This window comes from Eleutherodactylus coqui, chromosome 7 (assembly GCF_035609145.1).
Source record: "Eleutherodactylus coqui strain aEleCoq1 chromosome 7, aEleCoq1.hap1, whole genome shotgun sequence".
Classification (NCBI taxonomy): domain Eukaryota; kingdom Metazoa; phylum Chordata; class Amphibia; order Anura; family Eleutherodactylidae; genus Eleutherodactylus; species Eleutherodactylus coqui.
This window is the reverse complement of record NC_089843.1, coordinates 4,593,698-4,607,040: the sequence shown is the minus strand read 5'-3', so window position 1 is coordinate 4,607,040 and position 13,343 is coordinate 4,593,698. Positions and strand designations below refer to the sequence as shown.

General features: G+C 54.7%; 1 protein-coding gene across 2 annotated transcripts; it reads right to left on the bottom strand.

The window, feature by feature from the left end:
• Positions 1–1,250: 1,250 nt before the first annotated feature.
• C7H2orf81 (chromosome 7 C2orf81 homolog) lies at positions 1,251–13,168 on the bottom strand. 2 transcript variants are annotated; one of them, XM_066574570.1, is made up of 4 exons: positions 13,059–13,168; positions 2,917–3,144; positions 2,331–2,537; positions 1,251–2,246 (listed from the first exon to the last, which is right to left on the bottom strand). In XM_066574570.1, exons 1-4 carry the CDS (start codon positions 13,104–13,106, stop codon positions 1,311–1,313), a joined length of 1,419 nt encoding a protein of 472 aa, XP_066430667.1. In that variant the 5' UTR covers positions 13,107–13,168; the 3' UTR covers positions 1,251–1,310. The 2 variants fall into 2 exon arrangements, with proteins under 2 accessions (XP_066430667.1, XP_066430668.1); XM_066574571.1 differs by having other exon boundaries at positions 1,251–2,243.
• Between the last annotated feature and the right edge of the window lie 175 nt (positions 13,169–13,343).

The window sequence follows — 13,343 nt, the reverse complement described above, 5'->3', positions numbered from 1 at the left end:
CCCTCCTCTCCTGACATCCTCTGTGCTGCTGGGACTCTGCCCTTCTGCTAGATCCGTGCCCTCCTCCGCTGACATCCTCTGTGCTGCTGGGACTCTGCCCTCCTGCTGGATCCGCATCCTCCTCTCCTGACATCCTCTGTGCAGTTGGGACTCTGCCCTCCTGCTAGATCCACACCCTCCTCTCCTGAAATCCTCTGTGCTGCTGGGACTTTGCCATAATGCTAGATCCGCACACTCCTCTCCTGACATCCTCTGTGCTGCTGGGACTCTGCCATAATGCTAGATCCGCACCCTCCTCTCCTGACATCCTCTGTGCTGCTGGGACTCTGCCCTCCTGCTAGATCCGCACGCTCCTCTCCTGACATCCTCTGTGCTGCTGGGACTCCGCCCTCCTGCTAGATCCCCTCGCTCTCCTCCTGGCATCCGCTGTGCTGCTTGGACTTTGGCCTCCTGCTAGATGTGCACCCTCCTCTCCTGACATCCTCTGTGCTGCTGGGACCCTCCTCTCCTGACATCCTCTGTGCTGCTGGGACTCTGCCCTCCTGCTAGATCCACACCCTCCTCTCCTGACATCCTTTGTGCTGCTGGAACTCTGTCCGCCCACTAGATCTGTACGCTCCTCTCCTGACATCCTCTGTGCTGCAGGGACTCTGCCCTCCTGCTGGACCCGCACCCTCCTCTCCTGACATCCTCTGTGCCGCTGGGACTCTGTCCTCTTGCTAGATCCGCACCCTCCTCTCCTGACATCCTCTGTGCTGCTGGGACTCTGCTCTCCCGCTACATCCGCACCCTCCTCTCCTGACATCCTCTGTGCTGATGGGACTCTGCCCTCCCTCTAAATCCGCACCCTCCTCTCCTGACATCCTCTGTGCTGCTGGGACTCTGTCCTCTCGCTAGATCCGCACCCTCCTCTCCTGACATCCTCTGTGCTGCTGGGACTCTGTCCTCTCGCTAGATCCACACGCTCCTCTCCTGACATCCTCTGTGCTGCTGGGACTCTGTTCTCTCACTAGATCTGCACGCTCCTCTCCTGACATCCTCTGTGCTGCTGGGACTCTGTCCTCTCGCTAGATCCGCACCCTCCTCTCCTGACATCCTCTGTGCTGCTGGGACTCTGTCCTCTCGCTAGATCCACACGCTCCTCTCCTGACATCCTCTGTGCTGCTGGGACTCTGTTCTCTCACTAGATCTGCACGCTCCTCTCCTGACATCCTCTGTGCTGATCTGCCCTGTAAATGATGCACCACAGATGTCTCTATAGTCTTTATTAGATCCGGTAATAAGGGGCAGTGCCCTGCTTGTGCCGATTGTCATGCCCTTTGGCATAGAGTAGTGGAGGCACCCGAGGACGGCACTGTATGTGACATGAAGGAGGTAAGCGACTGCACCTGGGGGACGTTGTTCTTGAGGAGCTGCTCCACGGTGAGCCTCGGCAGAGGAATGGAGGCTTGGACTGGCCTCAGCTCCCTCCTCCGCTCCGTGGCACGCTTTCTCTGCCGCAGGCTGTATACCGTGCCTCGTTCTGTCCCGTCCCCCTCTCTTAGTATTACCCCGTCAGTCAGTGGCATGGTGTGCAGGAGCCTACCGGTGGGCACAGGAGCCCAGCCATGAAGGTCTTCCATTCTGGTGGCGATGCCATCAGAAGATGAAGAGCCGAACTGAGACCTCCTGATGGCGGACGTCTTACCGGCCCCTTGACTTCTTCTGGTGCCGCCTCCCCTTCCTGAGCCCTGTGATGCCCCGGACTCCCCGCTGACGTCAAGGACCTCCGTTTGGGGCCGGACATGATGCTGGGGCAGTCTGGAGAGCTCCATCTTTGGCACAGAGAGGACATTTCCAGCATGATCGTAGATGACATCCTTCTTCTGAGGCGGTCGGCCCAGCTGGATCTTCAGGATATTGTACAAGGAGGTGGGGAGGAGTTCGAGGGTCTCCTCAGGGGCGCCTCCCTTTTGGGCGAGCTGCTCCAGGATTATCTGCTTCTCCGTCTCCTCCAGAGACGTTGTGATGTTCTTCAGGCCGGCTGAGCGGAGGGGACCGCAATGGGGACGGTAACGGGGCCTGGTCTTGGGAGGCACGGTAGGAGGAGTTGGAATGATAATTGGATTAAGTGTGGAGGGTTCGGCCTTTGCTCCTGGTGGGTGGAGCTCTTCCTGAGAGGAGGCAGAAGGTTGCTCTTCAGCAGCCGGTGGCCTCTCTTCTCCGCCCTCTGGGATGTCAGTAATGGGATGCAGGGAAGAGACCTGCTAACAGACAGTAACTAGTTAATATTTATGGTGCATGGAATCTGGGAGACAGCTGTATACATAATAGGGGAGACCGTCACATACCTGGGGCTCACTGGAGCGTGGCGTGCAGACGGATGAGGTGACTGGCACACACCCCTGTGCCCAGGAGTCATGCGGACAAGGATGTGGCTCCTCCTGCTGGTTCCTTCCTGTATCTGGCTCATCGTCCCCCTCATCTCTGGGCACAAATGTCCACTGTACGACCTGCAGCAGTGCGTCCCGGGCCTGACTGACCGTATACGGGATCCCCTATATGGGTCATATACAATCCCCTATCAATGAGTCTCATTACTTTAAGCGACCCCTGCTATTATCCCATATAGCTTCTCCCTTTACTTTATATAACCCCTCCCATTACCGCATATAGCCCCTCCCACTACTTCATATAGCCCCTCCCATTATCCCATATAGCTCTTCAATTACTTCATGTGACCCTTCCTATTATCCCATACAGCCCCTCCCACTACTTCATATAACCCCTCCCATTATCCCATATAGCCCTTCCATAACTTCGGGTGACCTCTCCTATTATCCCATATAGCTCCTCCCTTTACTTAATAAAACCCCTCCCATTGTCCCATATAGCCCCTCCCACTAGTTCATATAACCCTCCTATTACTCCGCCCACCTGGTGCTGCAGATGGACCCTCAGGCATTCTTCCATGAGGTGGTCGATCAGTGATTCTATAATGTCTCCCACCGCCTCTTCTCCATCCTCGGCGATCACCATGGACAGCCAGTCATCCTCGGTGAAGCGTCCCGGTATGATGTCAACGGCCACTTGTGGGAGGGGAGCTACTGTCACCGTGCGAGACTTGTCACCGCGAGACTTGGAGACTGAGACGCGAGGCATGGCCTGTGGGAAGATACAATGGACAGGTGAGTCCGCAAGTGTGGGCCAATGACGTCATCTACTGTCTCCATGGCAACCGGGACCTCCTGCCTCTTCTTTAATCCAAGGCCAGATCTTATATTTTGTTGGCTTTTGATGCAGCAGACTGGCATTGAGTCAGATATGGGATCAGCAATAAAGGAGGATACTCCAGCAGCCCCTAAGGGTCTCTGCACCTTCCTGGCCTACATGCAGCTTCTTGGGGGTCATCTAACCCGTTAGCCAAGACCTGACAGTTCCAGTGTTTGCCACCAGAGGGCGAATCCTGACCAGATATTACAGTGAGAAGCAATAGTAAGGCGGATTGGTATTATAGTTACAAGGGGCCTTCATTACAGATTCCCCTGACCCCCTTCTATATATCGCAGGATGCTGAAGCTGCAGACGTGTGATGATATAAGTCTCTAGAAGTTAATGATTAACGGTCTTGTACAGGCGCTGAAGTGGCGCGAGGTCTAATAACGGTCTTGTACAGGCGCTGAAGTGCCGCGAGGTCTGATAACAGTCTTGTACAGGCGCTGAAGTGGCGCGAGGTCTGATAACTGTCTTGTACAGGGGCTGAAGTGGCGCGAGGTCTGATAACTGTCTTGTACAGACGCTGAAGCCGCGCGAGGTCTAATAACGGTCTTGCTCAGGCGCTGAAGCGGCGTGAGGTTTGATAACGGTCTTGTACAGGCGCTGAAGCGGGGCGATGTCTGATAACGGTCTTGGACAGGCGCTGAAGCGGCGTGAGGTCTGATAGCAGTCTTGTAGAGGTGGTGAAGCTGGGCGAGGTCTGATAACGGTCTTGTACTGGCGATGAAGCCGCAAAAGGTCTGATAACGGTCTTGTAGAGGCGCTGAAGCGGAGCGACGTCTGATAACGGTCTTGTAAAGGTGATGAAGTGGCGCGAGATCTAATAACGATCTTGTACAGGCGCTGAAGCAGCGCGAGGTCTGATAACTGTCTTGTAGAGGCGATGAAGCGGTGCAAGGTCTGATAACAGTTTTGTAGAGGTGCTGAAGCGGCGCGAGGTCTGATAAAGGTCTTGTACAGGCGCTGAAGTGGCCCAAGGTCTGATAACGGTCTTGTAGAGGCGCTGAAGCGGCGCGAGGTCCAATAACGGTCTTGTACAGGAGCTGAAGCGGCGTGAGGTCTATTAACGGTCTTCTACAGGCGCTGAAGCGGCCCGAGGTCTAATAACGGTCCTGTTTAGGCGCTGAAGCGGCGCAAGGTCTGATAACGGACTTGTACAGGCGATGAAGTGGCGCGAGGTCTGATAACGGACTTGTACAGGCGATGAAGTGGCGCGAGGTCTCATAACGGTCTTGTACAGGCGCTGAAGCGGCGCGAGGTCTGATAATGGACTTGTACAGGCGATGAAGTGGCGCGAGGTCTGATAACAGTCTTGTACAGGCGCTGAAGCAGCCCGAGGTCTAATAACGGTCTTGTACAGACGCTGAAGCGGCGCGAGGTCTGATAACGGTCTTGGACAGGCGCTGAAGCGGCCCAAGGTCTGATAACGGTCCTGTTCAGGCACTGAAGCGGCGCGATGTCTGATAAGGGTCCTGTTCAGGAACTGAAGCAGCGCAAGGTCTGATAACGGTCTTGTACAGGCGCTGAAGTGGCGAGAGGTCTGATAAGGGTCCTGTTCAGGCACTGAAGCGGCGCGAGGTCTAATAATGGTCTTGTACAGGCGCTGAAGTGGCGAGAGGTCCAAGAACGGTCTTGTAGAGGCGCTGAAGCGGCGCGAGGTCTGATAAGGGTCCTGTTCAGGCGCTGAAGCAGCGCGAGGTCTGATAACAGTCTTGTACAGACGCTGAAGTGGCGCGAGGTCCAATAATGGTCTTGTACAGGCGCTGAAGCGGCGCGAGGCCTAATAACGGTCTTGTACAGGCGCTGAAGGAGCGCGAGGTCTGATAACTGTCTTGTACAGGCGCTGAAGCAGAGCGACGTCTGATAAGGTTCTTTTACAGGTGCTGAAACGGCGCGACGTCTGATAAGGGTCTTGTACAGGTGCTGAAGTGGCGCAAGGTCTAATAACGGTCTTGTACAGGCGCTGAAGAGGCGCAAGGTCTGATAACTGTCTTGTACAAGAGCTGAAGCGGAGCAAGGTCTGATAAGGGGCTTGTACAGGTACTGAAACGGCGCAATGTCTGATAATGGTCTTGTACAGGCACTGAAGCGGCGCAAGGTCTAATAACGGTCTTGTAGAGGCGCTGAAGCTGCGCGAGGTCTAATAACGGTCTTGTAGAGGCGCTGAAGCGGCGCGAGGTCTAATAACGGTCTTGTACAGGCACTGAAGCGGAGCGAGGTCTGATAACGGTCTTGTACAGGCGCTGAAGCTGCGCGAGGTCTAATAACTGTCTTGTACAGGCGCTGAAGCTGCGCGAGGTCTGATAACTGTCTTGTACAGGCGCTGAAGCGGAGCGAGGTCTGATAACGGTCTAGTACAGGCGCTGAAGCGGCTCGAGCTCTAATAACGGTCTTGTACAGGCGCTGAAGCTGCGCAAGGTCTAATAACGGTCTTGTACAGGCGCTGAAGCTGCGCGAGGTCTAATGACGGTCTTGTACAGGCGCTGAAGCGGCGCAAGGTCTGATAACGGTCTCGTACAGGCGCTGAAGCGGCCCGAGTCTGATAACGGTCTTGTACAGGCGCTGAAGCGGCCCAAGGACTGAGAACGGTCCTGTTTAGGCGCTGAAACGGCGCGAGGTCTGATAACAGTCTTGTACAGGAGCTGAAGTGGCGAGAGGTCCAATAACGGTCTTGTAGAGGCACTGAAGCGGCACGACGTCTGATAAGGGTCCTGTTCAGGCGCTGAAGCGGCGCGAGGTCTGATAACAGTCTTGTACAGGCGCTGAAGCGGCGCGAGGTCTGATAACGGTCTTGTAGAGGCGCTGAAGCAGCGCGAGGTCTGATAACCATCTTGTACAGGCGCTGAAACGGAGCGACGTCTGATAAGGTTCTTGTACAGGTACTGAAACGGCGCGACATCTGATAAGGGTCTTGTACAGGTGCTGAAGCGGCGCAAGGTCTAATAACGGTCTTGTACAGGCGCTGAAGTGGCGCGAGGTCCGATAACAGTCTTGTACCGGCACTGAAGCGGCGCGAGGTCTGATAACTGTCTTGTAGAGGCGATGAAGCGGCTTGAGGTTTGATAACTGTCTTGTGGAGGCGCTGAAGCGGCGCGAGGTCTGATTACAGTCTTGTAGAGGCGATGAAGCAGCTCGAGGTGTATTAATGGTCTTGTACAGGCGCTGAAGCTGCGCGAGGTCTAATAACTGTCTTGTACAGGCGCTGAAGCGGAGCGACGTCTGATAACGGTCTTGTACAGGCGCTGAAGCGGCCCAAGGTCTGAGAACGGTCCTGTTTAGGCGCTGAAACGGCGCGAGGTCTGATAACAGTCTTGTACAGGAGCTGAAGTGGCGAGAGGTCCAATAACGGTCTTGTAGAGGCACTGAAGCGGCGCGAGGTTTGATAACTGTCTTGTAGAGGCGATGAAGCGGCTTGAGGTTTGATAACTGTCTTGTGGAGGTGCTGAAGCAGCGCGAGGTCTGATAACTGTCTTGTACAGGCGCTGAAGCGGGGCGAGGTCTGATAACGGTCTTGGACAGGCGCTGAAGCGGCGCAAGGTCTGATAACAGTCGTGTACAGGCGCTGAAGCAGCGCGAGGTCTGATAACAGTCTTGTACCGGCACTGAAGCTGGGCAAGGTCTGATAACAGTCTTGTACAGGCGCTGAAGCCGCACAAGATCTGATAATGGTCTTGTAAAGGCGATGAAGCGGCGCGAGGTCCAATAACGGTCTTGTAGAGGCGCTGAAGCGGCGCGAGGTCTGATAACGGTCTTGTACTGGTGCTGAAGCCGTACAAGGTCTGATAACGGTCTTGTACAGGCGCTGAAGCCGGGCGAGGTCTGATAACGGTCTTGTACAGGCGCTGAAGCCGGGCGAGGTCTGATAACGGTCTTGTACTGGCGCTGAAGCCGGGCGAGGTCTGATAACGGTCTTGTACTGGCGCTGAAGCCGGGCGAGGTCTGATAACGGTCTTGGACAGGCGCTGAAGCCGCAAAAGGTCTGATAATGGTCTTGTAGAGGCGCTGAAGCGGAGCGAGGTCCGATGACGGTCTTGTAAAGGCGATGAAGTGGCGCGAGATCTAATAACGGTCTTGTACAGGCGCTGAAGCAGTGCGAGGTCTGATAGCGGTCTTGTAGAGGCGCTGAAGCAGTGCAAGGTCTGATAACAGTTTTGTAGAGGTGCTGAAGCGGCGCGAGGTCTGATAAGGGTCTTGTACAGGTGCTGAAGTGTCGCAAGGTCTGCTAACGGTCTGGTAGAGGCGCTGAAGCGGCGCGAGGTCCGATAACGGTCTTGTAGAGGAGCTGAAGTAGCGTGAGGTCCGATAACGGTCTTGTAGAGGCGCTGAAGCTGCGCGAGGTCTAATAACGGTCTTGTAGAAGCGCTGAAGCTGCGCGAGGTCTAATAACGGTCTTGTAGAGGCGCTGAAGCTGCGCAAGGTCTAATAACGGTCTTGTAGAGGCGCTGAAGCTGCGCGAGGTCTAATGACGGTCTTGTACAGGCGCTGAAGCCCCACGAGGTCTAATAACAGTCTTGTACAGGCGCTGAAGTGGCGCGAGGTCTGGTAACGGTCTCGTACAGGCGCTGAAGTGGCTCAAGGGCTCATAGCGGTCTTGTACAGGTGCTGAAGCGGCGCGAGGTCTGATAACGGTCTTGTACAGGCGCTGAAGCGGCCGAAGGTCTGATAACGGTCTTGTACAGGCACTGAAGCGGCCCGAGGTCTAATAACGGTCCTGTTTAGGCGCTGAAGCAGCGCGAGGTCTGATAGTCTTGTAGAGGTGCTGAAGCGGCGCGAGGTCTGATAACGGACTTGTACAGGCGATGAAGTGGCGCGAAGTCTGATAAGGGTCCTGTTCAGGCGCTGAAGCGGCACAAGGTCTGATAACTCTTGTACAGGCACTGAAGCGGCGCGAGGTCTCATAACGGTCTTGTACAGGCGCTGAAGCGGCGTGAGGTCTGATAACGGTCTTGTACAGGCGCTGAAGCGGCCTGAGGTCTAATAACGGTCCTGTTTAGGCGCTGAAGCGGCACAATTTCTGATAATAGTCTTGTAGAGGTGCTGAAGCAGCGCGAGGTCTGATAACAGTCTTGTACAGGCGCTGAAGTGGCGCGAGGTCCAATAATGGTCTTGTAGAGGCGCTGAAGCGGCGCGAGTTCTAATAACGGTCTTGTAGAGGCGCTGAAGGGGCGCGAGGTCCAATAACTGTCTTGTACAGGCGCTGAAGTGGCGCGAGGCCTGATAAGGGTCCTGTTCAGGCGCTGAAGCGGCGCGAGGTCTGATAAGGGTCCTGTTCAGGCGCTGAAGCGGCGCAAAGTCTGATAAGTCTTGTACAGGTGCTGAAGCGGCGCGAGGCCTAATAACGGTCTTGTACAGGCGCTGAAGCGGCGTGAGGTCTGATAACAGTCTTGTACAGGCGCTGAAGCGGCGCGAGGTCTGATAACAGTCTTGTACAGGCGCTGAAGTGGCGCAAGGTCTGATAACAGACTTTTTACGGCGCTGAAGCGGCGCGTGGTCTGATAACGGTCTTGTACAGGCGCTGAAGCGGCGCAAGGTCTGATAACAGTCTTGTACAGGCGCTGAAGCAGCGCGAGGTTTGATAAGGGTCTTGTACAGGTGCTGAAGCAGCGCGAGGTCTAATAACGGTCTTGTACAGGCGCTGAAGCGGCGCGAGGTCTAATAACGGTCTTGTACAGGCGCTGAAGCGGAACGAGGTCTGATAACGGTCTTGTAGAGGCGCTGAAGCGGCTCGAGGTGTAATAATGGTCTTGTACAGGCGCTGAAGCGGCCCGAGGTCTAATAACGGTCTTGTACAGGCGCTGAAGCGGAACGAGGTCTGATAACGGTCTTGTAGAGGCGCTGAAGCGGCGCGAGATCTGATAAGGTTCTTGTACAGGTGCTGAAACGGCGCAACGTCTGATAAGGGTCTTGTACAAGTGCTGAAGCGGCGCAAGGTCTAATAACGGTCTTGTACAGGCGCTGAAGTGGAGCAAGGTCTGATAACTGTCTTGTACAGGCGCTGAAGTGGCGCGAGGTCTGATAATGGTCTTGTACAGGCGCTGAAGCAGAGCGAGGTCTAATAACGGTCTTGTACAGGCGCTGAAGCCCCGCGAGGTCTAATAACGGTCTAGTAGAGGCGCTGAAGCGGCGCGAGGTCTAATAACGGTCTTGTTGAGGCGCTGAAGCTGCGCGAGGTCTGATAACGGACTTGTACAGACGATGAAGTGGCGCGAGGTCTGATAAGGGTCCTGTTCAGGCGCTGAAGCGGCGCAAGGTCTGATAACAGTCTTGTACAGGTGCTGAAGCGGCGCGAGGTCTGATAACGGTCTTGTACAGGTGCTAAAAGCGGCGCGAGGTCTGATAACGGACCTGATGGGATACAGGCAGTCATCGAGTTCCTCTACTTGGAAGGCCGCATACCAAGGGCGACGTCCGATGAGATGGGAGGTTTAGAGGGAGGATTCCCCATCATATGATGTAGTCAGGCAACGGCGCCAATTCCAGTGCGACCCACACTCCGCTATCCGCACACCATCCAGCAAGAGGAGGCCGCCATTTTGGAAAATCGCCACGTAACCATTCGCGACCGAGCCCAAAATGTCAAGATGAGTGTGGAGTCTGTGGGAAGAATCTTTGTATGCATCCCCGCTCTGGGGGTCCCCGGCTGCTCACACCTGTCCAGAAGGCCCCCGACTCCTGAAGATGTACCGTGGAGACCAGACTGCCCACACAGGATGAGAGCCGGTCCAATGAAAAGCTAAGCGCTGCCTGCAATTAGGTGAGCGCTCAGCCAATCAGCACAGCCCTTTCAGGAGTCAACCGGAGGAGGCGTCTGAGCGGCAGAGAGGTGAGTAAGGTCTTTTTTTGCTTTTCTCACCTGCTAGGGATGATTTTCAGGGAAGGGCTTATGATTCAAGCCCTTCCCCGAAAATAATGCTGCGCGGGTCGCCTAAAACCCAGTGCTCTCAATGGGGTCCCAGCGGGGATGAAGGAAACTCCGGCCACAGCTGTCACAGCAGTAGCGGAAGTCCGCGACATACTCCCTATACTCCCTATGCCTTCATTGGGGGTCGGCGCAGCGGCTGCCCACACTGAAAACACTGAGTGATAACGAAGATCTGCTGAAACATCACGAATGAGGATGAGACCACCGGAAATCAGTGGATACAGAATCAGCGCTGGGAGTAATACGGCTAGTGGGTGTCCACCCTTATACCGCTGGAGGATGGGGGTTATACTGCCGGCACAGATACATGGAGGATGGGGGTTATACTGCCGGTACAGATACATGGAGGATGGGGGTTATACTGCCGGCACAGCGGAGATACATGGAGGATGGGGGTTATACTGCTGGTACAGCGGAGATACATGGAGGATGGGGGTTATACTGCCGGTACAGATACATGGAGGACGGGGGTTATACTGCCGGTACAGATACATGGAGGATGGGGGTTATACTGCTGGTACAGATACATGGAGGATGGGGGTTATACTGCCGGTACAGATACATGGAGGATGGGGGTTATACTGCCGGTACAGATACATGGAGGATGGGGGTTATACTGCCGGCACAGCGGAGATACATGGAGGATGGGGGTTATACTGCTGGTACAGCGGAGATACATGGAGGATGGGGGTTATACTGCCGGTACAGATACATGGAGGATGGGGGTTATACTGCCGGTACAGATACATGGAGGATGGGGGTTATACTGCCGGCACAGCGGAGATACATGGAGGATGGGGGTTATACTGCTGGTACAGCGGAGATACATGGAGGATGGGGGTTATACTGCCGGCACAGATACATGGAGGATGGGGGTTATACTGCCGGTACAGATACATGGAGGATGGGGGTTATACTGCCGGCACAGCGGAGATACATGGAGGATGGGGGTTATACTGCTGGTACAGCGGAGATACATGGAGGATGGGGGTTATACTGCCGGTACAGATACATGGAGGACGGGGGTTATACTGCCGGTACAGATACATGGAGGATGGGGGTTATACTGCTGGTACAGATACATGGAGGATGGGGGTTATACTGCCGGTACAGATACATGGAGGACGGGGGTTATACTGCCGGTACAGATACATGGAGGATGGGGGTTATACTGCTGGTACAGATACATGGAGGATGGGGGTTATACTGCCGGTACAGATACATGGAGGACGGGGGTTATACTGCCGGTACAGATACATGGAGGATGAGGGTTATACTGCTGGTACAGATACATGGAGGATGGGGGTTATACTGCCGGTACAGATACATGGAGGATGGGGGTTATACTGCTGGCACAGATACATGGAGGATGGGGGTTATACTGCCGGCACAGATACATGGAGGATGGGGGTTATACTGCCGGTACAGATACATGGAGGATGGGGGTTATACTGCCGGCACAGATACATGGAGGATGGGGGTTATACTGCCGGTACAGATACATGGAGGATGGGGGTTATACTGCCGGCACAGATACATGGAGGATGGGAGTTATACTGCCGGTACAGATACATGGAGGATGGGAGTTATACTGCCGGTACAGATACATGGAGGATGGGGGTTATACTGCCGGTACAGATACATGGAGGATGGGGGTTATACTGCCGGCACAGATACATGGAGGATGGGGGTTATACTGCCGGTACAGATACATGGAGGATGGGGGTTATACTGCCGGCACAGATACATGGAGGATGGGGGTTATACTGCCGGTACACATACATGGAGGATGGGGGTTATACTGCTGGTACACATACATGGAGGATGGGGGTTATACTGCCGGTACAGATACATGGAGGATGGGGGTTATACTGCCGGTACAGATACATGGAGGATGGGGTTATAGTGCTGGTACAGATACACGGAGGATGGGGGTTATACTGCCGGTACAGATACATGGAGGATGGGGGTTATACTGCCGGTACAGATACATGGAGGATGGGGTTATAGTGCCGGTACAGATACACGGAGGATGGGGGTTATACTGCCGGTACAGATACATGGAGGATGGGAGTTATACTGCCGGTACAGATACATGGAGGATGGGGGTTATACTGCCGGTACAGATACATGGAGGATGGGGGTTATACTGCCGGTACAGATACATGGAGGATGGGGGTTATACTGCCGGTACAGATACATGGAGGATGGGGGTTATACTGCCGGTACAGATACATGGAGGATGGGGGTTATACTGCCGGTACAGATACATGGAGGATGGGGGTTATACTGCCGGTACAGATACATGGAGGATGGGGGTTATACTGCCGGTACAGATACATGGAGGATGGGGGTTATACTGCCGGCACAGATACATGGAGGATGGGGGTTATACTGCCGGTACAGATACATGGAGGATGGGGGTTATACTGCCGGTACAGATACATGGAGGATGGGGGTTATACTGCTGGTACAGCGGAGATACATGGAGGATGGGGGTTATACTGCTGGTACAGCGGAGATACATGGAGGATGGGGGTTATAAAGCTGGTACAGCGGAGATACATGGAGGATGGGGGTTATACTGCTGGTACACATACATGGAGGATGGGGGTTATACTGCCGGTACAGATACATGGAGGATGGGGGTTATACTGCCGGTACAGATACATGGAGGATGGGGGTTATACTGCTGGTACAGATACATGGAGGATGGGGGTTGTACTGCCGGTACAGATACATGGAGGATGGGGGTTATACTGCCGGTACAGATACATGGAGGATGGGGGTTATATGCCGGTACAGAAGTCCGGCCATCCCCGAAGGTACCGGCAGCATAACACACAGTTTACAAATCAGCTATCGCCCTGGAACACATTACCTGGCCGGCCGTCCCGCCCCGCGCCCGCTCGCCGCTCCTGCTGCTCATTGTAACCGGGGATGCAGACTGTCAATTGTTACTAAGCGACGATGACTCCGCGTCCGCTACTGATGACGTCACCGCGAAACATACCCGCTACTAGGAAACAGAAGCAGCGACGCGCGAAATGATGACGTCAGAAAGTCATCTTGATGGCTACTAGGCGACACCTGGGGGGCGCGTATATTTACATTCACAAGTTTAAATCAACCCAAACAGCCAATCATTGTGAAGTAACCAACCCCA

Excerpts from the sequence above, each read along its gene's own strand:
- C7H2orf81 (XM_066574570.1), bottom strand. The coding sequence starts at position 13,106 with ATGAGCAGCAGGAGCGGCGAGCGGGCGCGGGGCGGGACGGCCGGCCAG. Across the intron at positions 3,145-13,058 it reads GGGGCGGGACGGCCGGCCAG|GCCATGCCTCGCGTCTCAGT; the intron begins GTAATGTGTTCC and ends ATCTTCCCACAG. Across the intron at positions 2,538-2,916 it reads GGGTCCATCTGCAGCACCAG|GGGATCCCGTATACGGTCAG; the intron begins GTGGGCGGAGTA and ends TGACCCATATAG.